The sequence below is a fragment of the Onychostruthus taczanowskii genome, unplaced genomic scaffold (genome assembly GCF_017590055.1).
Source record: "Onychostruthus taczanowskii isolate IOZ18803 unplaced genomic scaffold, ASM1759005v1 scaffold20, whole genome shotgun sequence".
In the NCBI taxonomy this organism is placed as follows: domain Eukaryota; kingdom Metazoa; phylum Chordata; class Aves; order Passeriformes; family Passeridae; genus Onychostruthus; species Onychostruthus taczanowskii.
In genome coordinates, this window is record NW_024499240.1 from 8,077,180 (window position 1) to 8,094,949 (window position 17,770).

Sequence of the window (17,770 nt, forward strand, 5' to 3'; positions counted from 1 at the left end):
ATCTCTGCACTACACAAAATTCAGACACAGCATGCATTTCCTTATTGTGGTGGAAGGGCTTTACACCCATAAAACTATGGTACAACAGAAACACAATTTAAACCACAACAGATGGACTGAAATAGGCTAATCTGTATTAGTCTAGTGATTTAAAAAAAGAAAAAAAAATCAGATAAAAAGGGGCTAATGTATTCTGACAGGAAGATAAGTCTCCTTACTAGGATGCTAACATTAACTCTTGCAGCTTGTCTACTTTCACGATTAACTGTTCTTTTTATAATCACCAGAAAGAAATTAAGGGTACCTGATTTTTTGCACTGGTGTATCTCTTCAGATGCTTTATAAACTCTGTTCGAGAAGTATTTTGTACAACAATAAGAGCCATGCTTCCATTGTTCAACCTGAAAAGCAGACCAAAAAGATAATTATCTTTCATCATTAATTTGGAAGTATAGCAGGCCTTCAATAGCCTAGATTGGAAAGAAATTTTTTCAAAAGCCTACAAGAATAAATTAATAGGATAGTCTCAATGGTTTTTCAAATCTTTTCACTGACCCCGACCCTGTAGATCAATATAAATGTTGCACTGAAGTTATTCAGCATCAATATATTTATAACATACATTGTAATAATAACTTGTAGTCCTTTATCAATATCCATAATTTCTTGAATACAATACATATAATCTAAGAAAAGCTTGCTTTTCTACTTAACAGATGGCTTTTAAACATCAGGGATCACAAACTTCTCTTTTTACTTTTCTCTCCAGCAACAAATAACAGTTACCATAAGTGCTGTGAGGCAGAGCTGTACCCAGAAAACAGTGCCAAGGTGCATGGAAGCCCCCCAGCACAGACCCAGCGCAGATGGGTTCCCCCACCCCCTCCACCAACACCCACGCTGCCCTAACGAAGGTGACATCTCCAACTCACACTCTCATAGCAGTTCTTAGTACAGTTCTATTTATACATTTCACAAAACAAAATAAAAGTTAAGGACTGAGAGTTTTGTATGAGATAAAACAGCCATGTACTAGAGATTAAACAAGAGCCCCCATAGTGCAGATGCTCAGTGGCTCTCAGTATCCAGTCACCACAGGTGTTTTAGCATCTTTGAGAACTGGGGTCAGACTGTGAGCCAGTGCCAGTTCTCCCATTCCTTAATGGACTGGGCACAGAAACTAACAACTGGAATATCCATGCAACCATGCCTGAGTCCCATTTGAGTTATAGAGACAGATCAGTGTTCAACAAGAGTACCTGATGAACAATGGCAATCCCTGCTGAGACTGCCTTCTGGACAGAGATGTTGTATTTCCTATCTTTTGCACATATATTTATTCATTTATTCAGCATCTATGTTAGGAAAATATCTTAAGAGTGTTTAAAAAATTACTTCCAGCCTACCAGCACTGAAAGGGATAGTTCAGATAGCTGCTCAACAGCTGCATCAGGAATGTTCTCAGACCGTGGTAACAGCACTATCTGGGAGGGTATTTGTTACATAAACATGAAGCAAGTCACCTGGCACAGCAGTACTTTGCTGATTCAGGAAAGAGTGATGATGACATTTAAAAAGTTGCCTCCTTATATTTGTTTCAATAAAAGGGCACAGCAGACTACTGGGCATTCAGCACTAGGGCCTTTCATCTTTAGAAATGACTAAGAATTCTCATTAATTCTCTAAAAAGCCCCATCTGCAGTGAAGCACAACACCTATGCTGTGAAAAAGACATCCCCCAGGGCTCACATAGCACAGACAGTTAAAGGTATCTGGACACATTTCTGCAAATTTAGACCAGTGTAAGTGGTGTTACAGGCAGCAGCCAAAGCTTGCACCCCACTTCAAATGGCTTCACAGGGCAGAACCTCTTGGGGAAAAAAAAAAAGTGAGAGAAGAAACCTGCGTGAGTTCCTTCCATAGTGGGCCTGGAGTCTAACAATCAGTGCCACATTTTTGTTTCCCATACTGAAAAGACTTACAGTCAATAAGTTATTCACTATGACAAAGGAAGCTCCTGTTTGAGTCTACCCTTCCTACTCTACCAGCTGACCACAATTCAATATTATTATTCAAGATTAAAAATAAGAGATGAAAGAACAAAGGTTATTCTTACACACACAAAAAAAAAAAAATAGAGATCAACTGAGCAGCTACACTGGGAATATTCTTACACACACAAAAAAAAATAGAGATCAACTGAGCAGCTACACTGGGAGAGAAACCGGCTCATTCAAACCTGCAATAACTGCATGGAGTTGTCACAAAATTCCCTGTCACTGAGAAATGGGGAAGAACAGATAGAAAGAGAAAGCAAAGCTAAAATTCTCATCAGAATTTTCCAGCTGGCTGGAAAATAAATGCAGAACAAAGTTCTGCATCAGAGCACTATCTTGAGGACTGTGAGATTAGAGGGACCCTGGGAGCAAAGAAAACTTCTCATTAAGAGTTTATTCATAAATAATTTGGTTCTACATTCTTTCCAGGAAGTCAAATTCTATTAATAAGCCATTAATTTTGAAGAAAAATACCTCATCAATTCTTCTCCAATTTCAGCTAGTGACAATCTAATGAAAGAAAAGAGACTCATTCCATTAACTTCCCTGGGTGTTGGGGTTTTTTTGGTACACATTCATTTACACACACGAGTCTCTGCATTCTTTTTTTGAGGGAGAATTTTGTACTTTGCATACAACTACGAAGTTTGTACTTGCTATTCTGCTCAGTTGCCAACTGGATACAACAGGCACAAATATTTACCACCTAAGAACTGCTTTGGTCACCACAAAGGAGGCTTTCAACAAGGAGCTAATGCAAAAAGAGTCAATGTCAACAACCAGGTTACATACTCCTTTGTTTCCCCAAACCCTGCATGTAGAAGCTTTGTTTCTCAAGTTCTGAGGGAAACCAAACAAATAATAACAATAAGAAAAAGACAAGTGTGAACTTTAGTCCTTAATAACATGAGAAAGACTCATATTTCATTTTTTGCTGGCTGTAGAACAGAAGACAAGGGCCACTTTTATAGTTGAAAAAATAAAATTAAATCTAAGGGTGAAGTTTCCCCATAAAGCCAAATCCTATGACAGATGACTGCTCCATGACTACTACTTAAGTCAGACTTGCCAACTAATTTAATCACAGCAATTATCCACTCATAATTCTAGTTAGACTGCTTGACCTTATTTGCCTGATCCAAAAACTGATTACAATTCCTGGGATTATCGAGTCTGCTGCAGTCTACGCTCCCTCCCCCAGTCCAGAGGGACTAGACTACCTAAACATAGGCTGATATTCTCGGAAAAGCCAAGGTCTTAAGGTAAGATGTCACAATTTATAGACATGACTAATTCTCTAAACCCATACTGACCTCGTATTAGGTGCCAAGCCTCTTGGTGCCATTGAACACAGACAAGGGATTGCCATAATGCTCACATTCAGGAAGTGACCCTGAATTTTCTGCCATTGATCCTTGTTACCTAAATATAACAGAGTAATTCTATATTACTCCAGTTAATCAGCCATGGTTCACTTTTAAAAAATCCTAAAAGCAGAAACTCACCTTTTTTTGTTCTATCTTTCTTCTTTCTAAAAGGGTGGAAACATGTAGGTTAAAAAAATTGAAGTCAGTAGTACATTTAAGCAACATATACATTATAAAAAAAGTAACATATTAGTGGAACTAAAAAAATCAACAATACTGAGTGGAAGACTGCCTTGTAACAATATCCTCTAAAACAGTCTACAGGAAACACTTTACAACATGTACAAGTTTGCAGTTGTCAAAATACATATTTTTTAAGATTATATCACCTGTTGATTAAATTTGAACAAAGAAAAGAATCTGTACAATTTTATTCTTTAAAGACACATTTCTGTAGCTTTGGAATTGCTTGAGTCAATTTTACTTACGTGTCCTTCTCATGAGTGTCTTCCTGTGGAATTTGTAGAGGGAGAAATGATAATTCACATTCCTCTGGCCTAGAAAAGTATTGACATTTACTATGATGTAAACCAGTATTCTGACTGTTAGACACACTTTTATCAAAGTAAAGATGATTTTAAGGAGATTCTGAATGTACAGAATTTATCTCCTCTTCAACTTGTAAGAGGGATATACATCACATCTGAGTTAAATCGGTCTACAATTAAAATATACTGCTCTCTCTGTCTTTATGAGATTTATTATTTCACTTTCCTCAAGAAAATAAGAAATACTAGAAAAACATAACATCTCTTGGCATACTTGAGATCTGCCAGGGTTTTGATGAAAGCAAAATCCCTCCGCTGGCTGGAGGGCATCCAGCGGTGCTTCTCTGCCAAAGCCAGCGTCCTCGCCCCAAACCCAAACATGGCTGAGAACCCAAAGCGCAGCAGCTTGCTTGCAGTGCTGAAAGTACACACATCTACTGCCTGAATGTGTCCTAAAATTCCACAGATAGAGAAGAGAGAAAAAAAAAAAATCTGTGTTTCAAATGGCACACAACTTACCATTTCTTTTTCATCTACTTTAGCTGGGGGAAAAATCCCTCCAGATTCTTCTCTGTCTAGGAAATGAAGTTTTACTAAGCAAAACCAGAATCAACCTAGATAAAATTAAGACTCTATCAAAGTAGTAATTTCAGATGCTTGAAAATGTTTAGCTACTTCATAAGGCTGCAAAGAGTCTGACTCTTAATTTTTTGCACATTTTCAACAAGTAGAATCAAGGAAAATGTAATATTGCTAATATTTGCATAAAACTCTGCAACTGTTTCACCAAATATATGTAAGGACTGCACATTGTACTGGAGGATATATGGGAATGCTTAAACATAGGGTTTGAATGTATTCATGTTTACAGTTATCAAATATAAACATATAATTCTGTTCAAGACAGGATATATGCATTTTTTCTTTAATAGACCCTGAGCATCTTCCATTGCATTCAGGATCTCTGATTTTTAAAGAAAGCGAGGTTTAGATTTTGCCTGTAAAGGGTTTTGTATTATGACTTGAGAAATAGAGCAAAGGCTCTTCCACTGCAGACTGCAGGACCAAGAGAAGAGATACTCAAGAGGGACCTTAATCTTTTTTCGCTTTTTTAAATTTAAAATAAAAGTTCTAAAGAAATACTGCTTTGAGAGTAAAATTAACATTTTTCTGACAAAGTATTTGCTATTGGTAAGACCCAAAAATAAGGTTTATACTACCAACCTACCTTTCCCTTTTAGCATAATTACATTTTCACATTCAAAATCCATTTATTGTGCAGATCTAGTGGCAAACGATACAGTTTTTTCTATGAATAAAGCTTTCTTATAGAAACTGTTAGTATTTAAAAGAAATGCACCTGGAGCTAAACCCAGGATAGAATCATTTGGGTTTAAAAGCCTTACAATACAGGTTACAGTGACACAGCAAAATGCTATGTCTTTACTGAGCAACTGGTTATGACAAACTTCTACACATTGCTTTATTATTTATAATCTGGTAATGACTGTAAAAATATTTACCCATTACAATGTGCAATGTTGCTGTCACTGCATGTTTAATACCATAGAGTGTATGGGCCAAAATATTTGTAGTACCTGTAAAAGTGAAAAAAAAAAACTGCTGTAAAAAACATGAGAGATACAGAATAACCAGAAAAATCTACACAGCATTTTTAATTACTGCACTTCCAAAAAAAAAAAAAAAAAAAAAAAGGCCTGCCCATGAATTGTCTTGTTAAGAGCAGAAATGATGAATAGTATATGAACAGTATTAAATTCAAACCTTTAAAACTTCCAGAGGTCTATAAAATCTTCTCTGCAAATTCATTCATAAGTGCCATAAAAACAAAGCAGTGGGAGAAACAAACTTTTCACAACATTGCCTGTTTGAGGTTTTTTAAACCATCTCCTTAATCATCACCTCATACATACCCATGGAAGGCAGATTATCTAAGATGTATTTGGGGAATACTTTTAGGTTGGTAAAATAATACCCAGACAGTATAAAACCATATATTTTTCAAGCCAAATGATATTTAACTTAGTCAAAGATAACTGCTGTGCTTCTTGCAGGCTACATTTTAGGTCCTTGGAATAGTGAATAAAATTAATTACTGCACATCAGCTTCACAGGTAAGAATTCAATGACTGAAAAACAGGGCGGGCAGAATGTGACATCTGACAAAGAGGTGACTTGCACTCAGTGCATCAAAACTGATCCATCTCTCTTTTATTTGTCACTGCCTGGACACTGGCAGCCAGTCGTTCTACCAGCCACCAGAGAGAAGAGAAGAGAAGAACAGATTTTGATTTAAGGGAGTGAATAAATCAGGTGACAAATAGAAGAAAAAATCAAACCCCAGCAATGTCAGCGCAGAGCTGAAAAAGAGAGTGGAAAATCAGCTGTCAGTTTGCAAAAGAAAGAAGCAGAGTTCTGAAGGCCCATGACTGGTGGTGACTGGTATGTCAAGGCACTTTACCTGGGTAAGAAACATGGACATATATATGTAAATGTTACCCTTCTGCTTTAATACCTAGGACATAAAACACTGTGCATCAGCTGACTTTTTAATAGAAATTTATTTTTAAAATCATGAAGGAGCAGTTGTGTCTTTCCTAAATAGGTGTTTTAAAAAAATTTCAAATTTATTTTTCTCATTTGTGGCATTGCTTAGCCAAGCAGCAGAGCAAAAGAATTCACCTCTGGAAAAATAAAGGCCTGCCACCAAACAAGCAGGATATTGACTTGTTCATACCACCGATTAAGGGATGAATAATTCAATAACTGTTTAATTAAAAGAACAAAAATTACACAAGAATAGTTTAGAACATAACATTCCCATATGAAAATGAGCTGACATAGACTTTCAAATTATTTTTCTTGTTTCAATTATTTAATAAGCTACAGCAGCAATAGACAATTCTGGATGTTAAATTTGCAAAAGTTTTATGGAAGAATTACTTGTATTTCTAAAGTAGGGGAAAGAGGAGAGGAAAGGGAAATACTGTCACATGTCAAGAAACAGGCACTCAATATTTAAATAAGCACTTAAAAAAGCATAAAATAACAGATTGAAAAATTTTGTTTATCCTCAAATTCTGCTTTGATGTCATGCAGAGTGTAGAAAAAAATACTGAATTTGCAAAGACTGATATACATAATTACAAAGCTCTAAAGGCATCATGCCATTCTTGTTCAGGAATATATTTTTTATTTTTTCCAATAATTTCTCTAAATATAAAAATTTAGTATAACTGGGAATCTCGCAGATCACCTGCTAACTCCTTAGTGCACCTTAGCCTCTGAAAGCAATTCAGAACTTCATGGAAAGCTGCCATACATCAGAGAGAGGAGCTCTGTGTTCCTGCTATATGAAGGAAGTGAGGTACATCTTTTAAGGTAACAGATACACAAAAATTGCAAAAAACCCTACTTTTGACCTAAAAAGTAATTATTCCAGAATACTACAAGTATATGCCCAACTCTATTTCATGTTTGAATGACTTGACAATATTTCATGTTTGAATGACTTCATGTTTGATTTAACTTCCAGATCCAACTAGTTTTGTTTTGCCAGTGAAGGTAGCTAAAGATATAACTCAAAAATACTCAAATATTTCCTTCAATCAGTATTATACAGCTCTTATCAACTGTTAGGAGTCGGTCTCTAAAACAAAGGAAATCACACATACAAGCAGCAGATCATTACAAGTCAGACAAACCATGCTTAACTTCCTTTGTGTCAAGACAGGGCAGTTGTTATTAAAAAAAAAATGTTTCACTTCTCACTGAAGATCAAGCTAATTAATGAGCACAAGGTGGAATACAGTTTGGAAAATCAAGCTTGGTACGAGTTTAAGCTGCAATCCTGATTTAAGAGTAATTTATCAATGCAGATGGCAGCAAGATACCAAACAACCACAGCTGAAGTCGGTACCAATCTTCCAAGTGACTTTAATGAGACTTAAATCTCATTCCTACTAAACAGGATAGGCACAAGTAATTGCATCCTTCTCTTAAATCTTTGGAGCTCATTAACATTTGCAGAAGTAAACAAGGCAAAATCCCACCCTTTCAGGACTCTGAGGAAGATAAAACAAGTTCTGTGTTCAAAAACAAAAGCACCACATCCATCCTTCCTCAAGTTGAAGAATTAGACCAAGTACAGTTTTGTGGGAGCAAGCACCATCATATTCTCTAAAAACTCCACTTAGTACATGCCTACCAGCACTTTTGATCCCGATAATGACTGAATAATGTGCCTAATTAACTAAGTCCTATACAAGCAGAATGCCAGACAAAATAATCCAAACCAAAACAAACAAAGTAAACCCAAAAACATGCAGCCTACAAACAAAGTACAAACTATAAAAGCTATACAAAAATAATGATATAAGCCTTTCTGATTTTAATGGTGATTCAATAATGGTTTTAATACCACTATTCATACTCCCAAGTAATCTCTTTTCCCCTTTGCAAACTCAACATATTATTTACCAATAACAACTGTTCCTCTGAACACTATCATATTACTTCAGAGAACTAAAAACCTTTGATGCCCATGACTTGCACTGCTCACACATCAGTAAGTCACATTTTTAGTTCTCATTACAGCTACTCAATTTAATGTGAAAAGGTTTTATCCATACAATCCCAGCATCTCTATCATCAGCATTTTTTTACAGAAACAAAGAAGATTTTATTACTCCAAAATGCAATCCTGTTCAACATATCAACTGATTTTCCTGACATTACAAACAACTTCCTACCACCTCCTTTCCACCAAAAGTGCAAAAGCATCTCAGTGAGAACAGTATCTGCAGGTCATGTAAAGCATGACTGATGAAGGTACCAAACAGAAATTGTAGGGAAAAAAATTGTCCTTGGAAGTGCAAGCACTTCTGCAGTACAATTAACTTAATTAACCAGACGACATGAATATTCATAAGGCTGTTAATGTCTCCCCCATCCAAACAGATAAATGTGATGTAATGACTTCCTAGTCAAGCATAGCTAAAATTCTGATGAAAACTGCACCAACATTTTGGTTCTTTGCCTGAAATATCACAGAAATTAACAGTCCCTCAGTAATATTTTATTTTCTGAATTAACTGGGAATCATGAATTTATTTATATGAACCACTTTGGATCAAAAGGTTCAGAGGCATCAGATATGGATTGTCTCTTGTTCTGTAGCAACTGGATAGCTTTTTTAATGTCCTTCCACAGATCCCCCTCCCCTTTCTCTGTTTCCCCCTCCATACAGTTTCTTAGCAGTAGTTCCCATAGCAACAAACACTCTTGCTAATGGCCAGCAGTACAACTGCAGGCTTCCCCACATCTCATCCATTTGATTTGGACCACAATAAGGCAGCTCAGTAGAGTATTTCAGTAAAAACATACTCCCCTCTGGACCTCTCTCTTCAGGAGGTAAATTGTTTCAAAAGGATCTTCTTCCCATCAAGATGACTGAAAGTTCAAAATGCTGTCTTAAGTACTTATTATAGAGGCTAAAACCAGATTTTAAGCCACCCACATAATACTATCCTGTAATTCAGTTGTTGATTCTACTTGGCTGGAAAATCCTAATAATTTTTTACAATGGATTTCTGGTGGGAAAAAAAAAGTTAACAGACCAGAGTTGCATCCTCATGAGAACAAGTATCATACTCACCTGTTTCCTATCTGAGTACCTCATGGAATATCAGGAATATGGAAATCAAACAAACAACAAATTATTTTTAAGAACCTATTAGGAGTTTCTCACAATATCATTTTATAAACTGTTCTGATCCTCCTTCACAAAATCAATACCATCCTATGTAAGAAACCCTACAGAATTCTTTTGGGTTTACAAGTCCTTTCTGATCACAACATATTTGTCTTAAACTGAGGAGAGAAAGCACCAGTGAGAGGCACAGTGACCTACACAGACGTGGAGTCAGGGGCTGCAGAGATTCTGTCTCACCACCATGGAGATATTCACGGTAAGTGAGCTGGTAAGTGATGGCCCAACTTTGGTACTTAAATTCACTGAAGTCATGTCTTTGAGATTGTTGTCTCTTTTACCAAGGGTTTTTTAACCTGAGAGAAAGCTGATGTAATATTGCTCCTTTATAAGCAACTAATGCTCCTTTTATATGTGCAAACCAAATCAAAGCATTTAAAAATCTGTTTCCTTAGTTCAAAGTGACATGCTCCTTTTATTTGTAGAAAACTCAAAACAGTGATTTGCTGTTTTACTGGCTGTAGAAACGTTTTCCTTACCAGTTAAAAACATCTGAGAAACTATGTCAAGCAGTCTTAGCAAACACCCACACTGCAGAGTAGTGTTCATGCAAAAATACCTATCTTCTTTTCAAGAGAAGTGATTCATATAGCAGTCCAGAATCAACCCTGACTGTACTGATTTGTGCTGGTTTTGGCTAGGGTAGTTAACTTTCTTCCCAGTGGCTAATATGGGGCTGTGTTTTGGATTTGTGCTGAACACAGGGTTGATAATACAGAGATGTTTTTGTTATTGCTAAGCAGAGCTTACACAGAGACAAGGCCATTTCTTCTTTGTACTGCCATGCTGGTGAAGAAGTTGGGGGTGCCTGGGAAGGTGGGAGGAGACACAGCCAGGACAGGTGAGCCCAGGTGACCAAAGGGATATTCCAGACCATATGACACCATGCTCAGTGAAATGGGGGAAGGGGGGACACTTGAAGTGATGGCATTTAGCTTCCCAAGCCACTGTTACCTGTGATGGGGCCCTGCTCTCCTGGAGATGCCTGAACACCTGTCTGCCCATGGGAAGCAGGGAATGAATTCTTTGTTTTGCATTGATGGCGTATGCAGCTTTCCCTTTTCCTATTAAACTGTCTTTGTCACAACCCAAGAGTTTTTCTGTTTTTACCCTTCTGATTCTCCCCTGATCCCACAGGTGGGGCAGTGATCAAACAGCTGCATGGGGCTGGGCTGCTGGCTGGGCTTAAACCACAGCAGCTTTTGCTGAAGCCTTCCTGCTGGGCACAGCTACACTCCCAGGAGGGCAAATACAAACACCGAGGAGAAGCGACACACAAACCCCCCAACACAAACAAAACCACACCACCAGATACAAGTTAACAAAAGAGCAAGATGACTTTTTAAGAGAGACATATTTTCATGCCTGTAAAGAAAAAAGTAGTTTTTTGCACACCTTTTTTTTTTTTAATATAATGCACACAATGTATTTCTGGGACACCATTTTAAAATAGACCCTAAGCATGAATCCAGCTGAGAATTCTGCCAAGAAAACTGGAGATGCAAAAAAGGAAAATCTAGAAAACAAAGTTTTCACTTGGTATGATTTCTGCCAGGAACTAAGACTGAAACTTGATCTTGTATGGATCAGCTGAAAATTATTTTAGTTTTATTCTTTCTCAGCTTCTTCCTTCAGGCAAAGAGCTCATCTGTGCCATTACTATAAATTATCATTACAATTTAAAATCAAGCCATTTGTAATCAATATAAATCACCAATTTAGGACATTTATTCAATAGCTCCCTTACATAACTGAAGCTTTAGCATCAAGAACTGCCTTTAGTAGCCAAAACTGTAAAACATGCCAGAGGGACTAAAAACAGACTAACAAAAGGTAACAGTACCTTTCATTCTCACCTGCTGGTATTACTCCAAGAGGAACCGGTGCTCTGACAGGCTTTGATACATATTCTGTGTCTTTCCCAGCATCTATCTGGGCTCTGAGCAGCAGCCCATGAGCAACTTCACTGACAGATCCATCTCCACCAACACAAACCACCCTATTACAAAATAAAAATACCAAACAGTTCAAAACAAGCTCTTTCATAGCTGAACAAACACGTGGAAGGCAGCTACCCCACATCATATACATAATGATACTTCAAAAAGCTAGAAAACATTCTTTCTTTAACAACAGGCTTGGGTTTCACGGTCAGATCAGTAAATGTTACCTCAATGCTCCTTAAGCATTCTTATTTCTGCTTTCTGTCTGAGTAGGAGTAAAACTTGAAAACTGTCAAAGTTTGTCTTACCTTACCACACATCATGCACATGAACTGATCAGATGGAAGGAACAAACACATGTTTAAGTGCCTCAGTGGAAAAGCTCTTTACATCTTTCAATGCTGACCCATACAAACATTCCAATGCCTTTTAATTGCCCTTACAATAACAACTCACCAAATATTGCAATAAAATAAAAAAACACTTGAAAACAGCTATTTTCATACACTATGCAGGCAGTTGAGGGATTTAGCAAAGTATAAAATCCTAGTGCCAGCAATCCTTTGCACAAAGGTACTTAATCACTGCTTCTGGAGCACATAATTAAACTCCCACCTGCTGTGGCTATAGAGAGGAATGCATTTGTCTCTAAAAGCTCTGTTACAGCAAACCTTGTTTTTTCCTTGTTTTTGTTTATTTAAGTACATATTACAGTGATTCTCCAAACTAGTAAACATATTTTAATTGCAAGAATAATACATTCCAAGCATTTATGACAGAAGCATCATAGTTACTTTGGGAGGATTTCACCTAAATTATATTATTTTCACATATCTGTATGAATGCAGTTGTGAAAAGATGTCCAATCATTCAACCAGGTAAAATTGGTCAGATCTTTATAAGAAAACACTCATTATGTTATTAACGTTATCAAATATTTAAATTCAATTACCTCATCACCTTTAACATTTTTTTTTTCAGTTTCTATTACTATTTCCAAGCCTAATTTTCATCTCTAATTTTCAGGACTATTTCCTCTATCTAGCTAAACACTGCCACATTAAATAAAAAAATACAATATATAGCTTAAAAAATAGAATATAAAAATTCGAAGCACATTTTCTTCCTGCTTGTAATCAGGAGTCATTGCCTTTCTTTTGACTTATTTTTTGTTTATTCTCAGGCTTAAAATTCTCTGTCACAGTAGCAAAACCAGTTAATCTTTGAAGTCTGAAAAATTGTTTACCCAGAAGGACTTGTGTGGATTGTCTTCTGGCTATTAAAACTTTTGAAAACAGATATATTTTCCTCTGATTTTGGAGTGCTGTGTAGATAGAGTCCAAGGAATAACATGAAAATGCTGCTAATTTTGATTTTTACTGTTTTAGCATTAATCATCAAGAGTTGCCTTTTTGGCTGTAAATAGAGACACCACCAGGCACCTGGGATTCCAATGCTAATCAGTGAGACCCTGCTATGCATAAGTAGTAGAAAGTCTTGAGCAAACAAATTTTACTTAGACCTTGAAGAAAGAAAGAAAGAGAGAGAAAGAGAGAAAAGAAAGAGAGAGAAACTGAGAAAAAGAAGCACCTATTTAACCATTAGATGCAACTTCCTTAATCAACTATTCACTAAGGACTGACTAACCAGGCTACTCTAAATATCCTTGATACTTTAGGCTCCTGACTAGGGAAGAAATGTATGTATGGCATTGTCTATTTCTGTCTCTGTACAGATAGGAAAACCCAGCTGAGACAGCAGCATCACAAATGCAGTCTCTCTATTTGTCACCAAAGCTCAGCCACAAGTCAGGGGTAAAAAGCCAAACTGACAAAATGCCTCAATTTTCAGTGTCCCTGAATAAAAAGTGGATAGCAAAAAAATGTAGAGTGTATGAGACATCTGACTGTGGTCTTTCAAAGTAGAATAGTGACTGGGGAAATCAGAGAAATTATAAATACAAACAAACAGCTTTGACAAAGAATTAACACATAGCAGTGTCACTTTCAGAAAGCACTGAGATATAAACTTCCAGTTTTCTACTGCAAATCATAAACTTCAGTTTACTTCATATACTGTTAACATGGAAGGAACCCTCACTCTCCTAGAGAGAAAATCAAGCTGAGAATTGCATTGCTATATCGTTTACATACTGCAATGAATAAAAAAACATGTTGTCTTGCCATTTCTACATTTTTTGTGTCTCTGAAAAAAAAAAAAGAATAGCAAAATAGGTAGAAGTACACATGCCTATGGTCTTTCAAAAGGGTTCTATTTTTCCAGCTTGGATCTGGTTACTGGAGAAAGCCTTACAGGGGAAGTTCTCCATGTCAACCCAAAGATCAAAGATGAAACAATTCAAAGATGACGCAGTGTAGAAGTATTTGTGAAAGAAGATACAATCCAGGCTTTTTCTTCTTTATCTTTGTATTCTTACAAATACAGAGACTGAAACCCTCATGAAGCATATTTCAGAGAGCTTTATGTTTATTTACCATTACTTATGAATCCAAGATACATTTCTATTGTCAGTAATTAATAAATACCAAAGTATTTAATGAGAACTTAATTTCCCAGGTTTAATATATATGAGAAACAGTGTAACTTATTAAATACCCATTCACATAATTTTGATTGGAATACAAATAAAAAACAACATGATGAGATTCACTAACCTCCATAGTGACTAACCAACTTACCCATCAAATGCCTGCAGTTCACATTCTTTAAGTACTGAAAGAGCATGTCCTTCATATTCAGTTACTGTGGAAAACATCAATTAGCAGCAGATTAGATCATTTTAAATTATTTTGTCCATCCAACATAAGGAACACAGAATAATTCAATTCAGATTATTTTTTAAGTCATTAGTGCATTAAAAGTATGAGAAGTTATATTTTACAGTTATGCTAGCTAAAAGGCCAAACACTAAATTTCAGCTGCTATCAGATACACGGTTATTTCATGCATTTAAATTCAGATAATTCAAGATGTTTGTCGCATCAAAATGCAAGTTCGAGCACTGACACAGTTGGTAAACTTCAGGAAAATAAGCATATCCTCAGTTAAGATAGAATTACTTCAGGATCAATCAAAGTTAATTGCCTTTGTGTTAGGATATGCAAATTGCTAAATCAAAAATAAGAGGAGTTAAACACAGAAGTATGAAATCAAGCCAACTACCAGTGACAACAGCATATAACACACAGAGGAAGGTGGCACAAGTATACACCAGAGTTCATAGCCTCTGGAGGAAATGAATCTGTCACTCCACATTGATGTCTCTGTGTTTGCTGATACCCTGTATGGTACTGTAAATGCCAGTGAAGACAGGATAAACTGGCATACTACAGATGGCATGAAGCATCATAACTACATTTAGCATTTTCTAGGGCAGCTTTGCCAGAAGAGACAGCCCAGCTGCAGCCACCCATCAAAGATTTTTGCTGACTGACATGACACTTGCAGATGGATTTTTTGTGTAAGAATGTGCATCATTATATGCAAAATTACATTAATCTTTCATGCTTGTCTGTCCCTGGTGCTCACATAGTCCAAGGCTTTTCTCCAGTGTTCCTAAACACTGCTAAAATTATTAGTCTTGATGTCTAAAATAATCATTCCATAGCTGTACCTGTTCCAACAGTATTTCTACAGACTATTCAAAGGCTGCTTACAATTCTGCTTTTCAGAATTGAAAATACCCCAATCTCTTCCTATTTAAACAAACACACAAGTATGTGTGTGGACATAGTGAGTGTATATATCTTTTCTCCCCAAAAATGAGAAGGAAAACAAAATCAAAACAAAGGTGATACAACTTTTACACTTCACACTAAAAAATTGTTTATATTTCCTGTAAGTTCAAAATCCCCCAATCAGTACCAGTAAGGTTCTAATGCCTGGTGTTTTGAAAATTCTTAATTAAAAAAAAACAGAGTTGTTTTGATTATATGGAAGGCAGAGATTTATCATTTTGCTGCAGAAACACCTATCACTATAATAACTTTTGCAAATTATTTACAGAATTTACTTCCATGCAGGCCCTCTCTGGAATACCAAAGCACATTTTACAAGCTACCATATTCAGCCTTGCATTGCCAACAGGAACAATGCTTTTATCAATATCTGTAGGCTGTGTGAAAAGTAACCAATAAAAGTGAGCATCATGCAAAAATGCAGAAAGGTTCAAATATCTTACCATTGCTTAGCTGTGAAAGAAACTCTTCCCGTGAAAATAGAGTTGGTTACCAGGTTACATGCCTTTTTAAACGAACACGATGACATTTAGAAAGTTATGAGTACAGTCTAATTAAAATGGAACAGTAAATAAGATTTATTTTGTAACAGAAAACATGCTCCGTGCTTTCCTAATGTAATGTAAGTTATGCTTACTGTTACAGAATTAATTCACTCAAAGAACAAGGACATGAAAATGAAGACAGCTCATGTCTACAGAGAAACCAATAAAGGCAGTAAAATTACTAATGTTAGCCAGATTGAGAGCAAATCCATCCTCTTTGCATCTAATAGCTGAAATTGGGAATTATGTAGAAAAACTGCTAAAGGCTTAAGATTGGGGAATTACAAGAAAGTTAAAATTTGATGAGAGAATGACAGAGGATCTATTTTGACACATCATGACAAAAAGGCAGTGAAAAATGAGGTTTTCAGGAAAAATTTTGTGAGAACCTATAGAAAATAATTCAAGTAGAAAAAGAACCTAGAAAAATTCAACACAGACATAAAATGACCATGTCTAGAAAGTTTTCTGCAGGCTTGATAACCTCCAGAAGGGCATGTATAAATCATTCTGATAGCTGGAAAAAAAAGCTAAGTGTTTGAATATTTGGCACTATTCCAATTTGGGGGGAAAACAAACAAACAAAAAAACCTACTCAATGTATTTCAGTAATAGGAAGAAAGCTCCTTTCATTGTTTGAGAAGGATCCAGATCTCATATTTGTCAAAATCATTATCACAAGAATATTATTTAGTTATTTTTGACCATTTCTAATGCATAATTTAGAAAGATTTTCTGTTTCAATAATGTTTTGTCCTTAAGTGTCAGATGACAGTATTCTGAAGGAAGGACACCAAAGGTGCACCTCATTTGAACAGAGTCACACCTGCTCCAAAAACACTTTAACATCCTCTTCACAGGGCAAGCAAGAACCAAGGGCTTGGCCTCTACACACAGAAAAATATAAAATAATATAATAGTAATATAAAATTAGTTCAACACTTCAAAACAGGGGATGCTTTCATGTGCCACCTAAACATACTGGCACTCCTGCCACAGAATGGAATGCCAAAATCAATGGGATTAACTGTTACTGGAAACAGCTTTTTCTCATCCAGCATCAACACCAGTTATCTGTTGGTATTTACCATATGGTAAGTTTAAACCAATGCTATTTGTCCAACTCTCAAACATTCCTTTCTTTTGTGGTTCTGCCCTAAAAATAGGAGTTTGGGAAGGCTGTTATTTTTGCCTAAAAGTCCAGGTTGTAAGTGTGCATAAATGGAAGCAAAAGAGTCAAAACTAGGAAGAGAAGTGAGACAAGCCAGGATTCTGTCAGTGTTTCCTTTATTTATTTTTCTTTAAATATGTGTAAGACTTTGCAAGACATTAATGTATTTCTAAAATACTAGCTCCAATTATCACAATTTGCCAGTACTTGCAGGCATCTCAACAGTGGAGTAAGCTTTTATAGAACTCAATTTTTGGAAGAGTCACGGTTCTTATCCTAGCAGCCACATCCCAGCACAAAAAAATGCCCAATTTTTAAAAGAGGACAGATTTTAACTATTGTTTCACCTTAGCCACAGTTCAAAGTACTGCTTCAGTTTAAATTTGCTAATTCACACTTTCTAGAGCTCTAAGCACTTCAGAGATTTGCTTACAGCATGTGACAAAAATAACCCAAAAACCCAGCAAAACACAATCCACTCCATAACACCTTTGGGTTTTTTTACTGAAATTATTAAAGTGTAGCACACAAAGCCATTTGGGGGAGTGAAAAAAGAAAAAAAAAAGATGAAAATGCTACAAAATTTTTAA

The 17,770-nt window shown here is 36.2% G+C and overlaps 1 protein-coding gene across 1 annotated transcript in view; it reads right to left on the bottom strand.

The window, feature by feature from the left end:
* The window catches only part of CERKL (ceramide kinase like), a 49,254-nt gene that overhangs the window by 1,924 nt on the left and 29,560 nt on the right, over nt 1-17,770 (bottom strand). Inside the window, exons 5-12 of the mRNA XM_041403734.1 lie at nt 14,406-14,469; nt 11,620-11,762; nt 5,496-5,570; nt 4,247-4,424; nt 3,913-3,981; nt 3,563-3,588; nt 3,371-3,479; nt 305-401 (exon numbers count right to left, since the gene is read on the bottom strand). Of these exons, the coding sequence (XP_041259668.1) occupies nt 305-401; nt 3,371-3,479; nt 3,563-3,588; nt 3,913-3,981; nt 4,247-4,424; nt 5,496-5,570; nt 11,620-11,762; nt 14,406-14,469 (761 nt within the window). The remainder of the gene's footprint in view (nt 1-304; nt 402-3,370; nt 3,480-3,562; nt 3,589-3,912; nt 3,982-4,246; nt 4,425-5,495; nt 5,571-11,619; nt 11,763-14,405; nt 14,470-17,770) is intronic.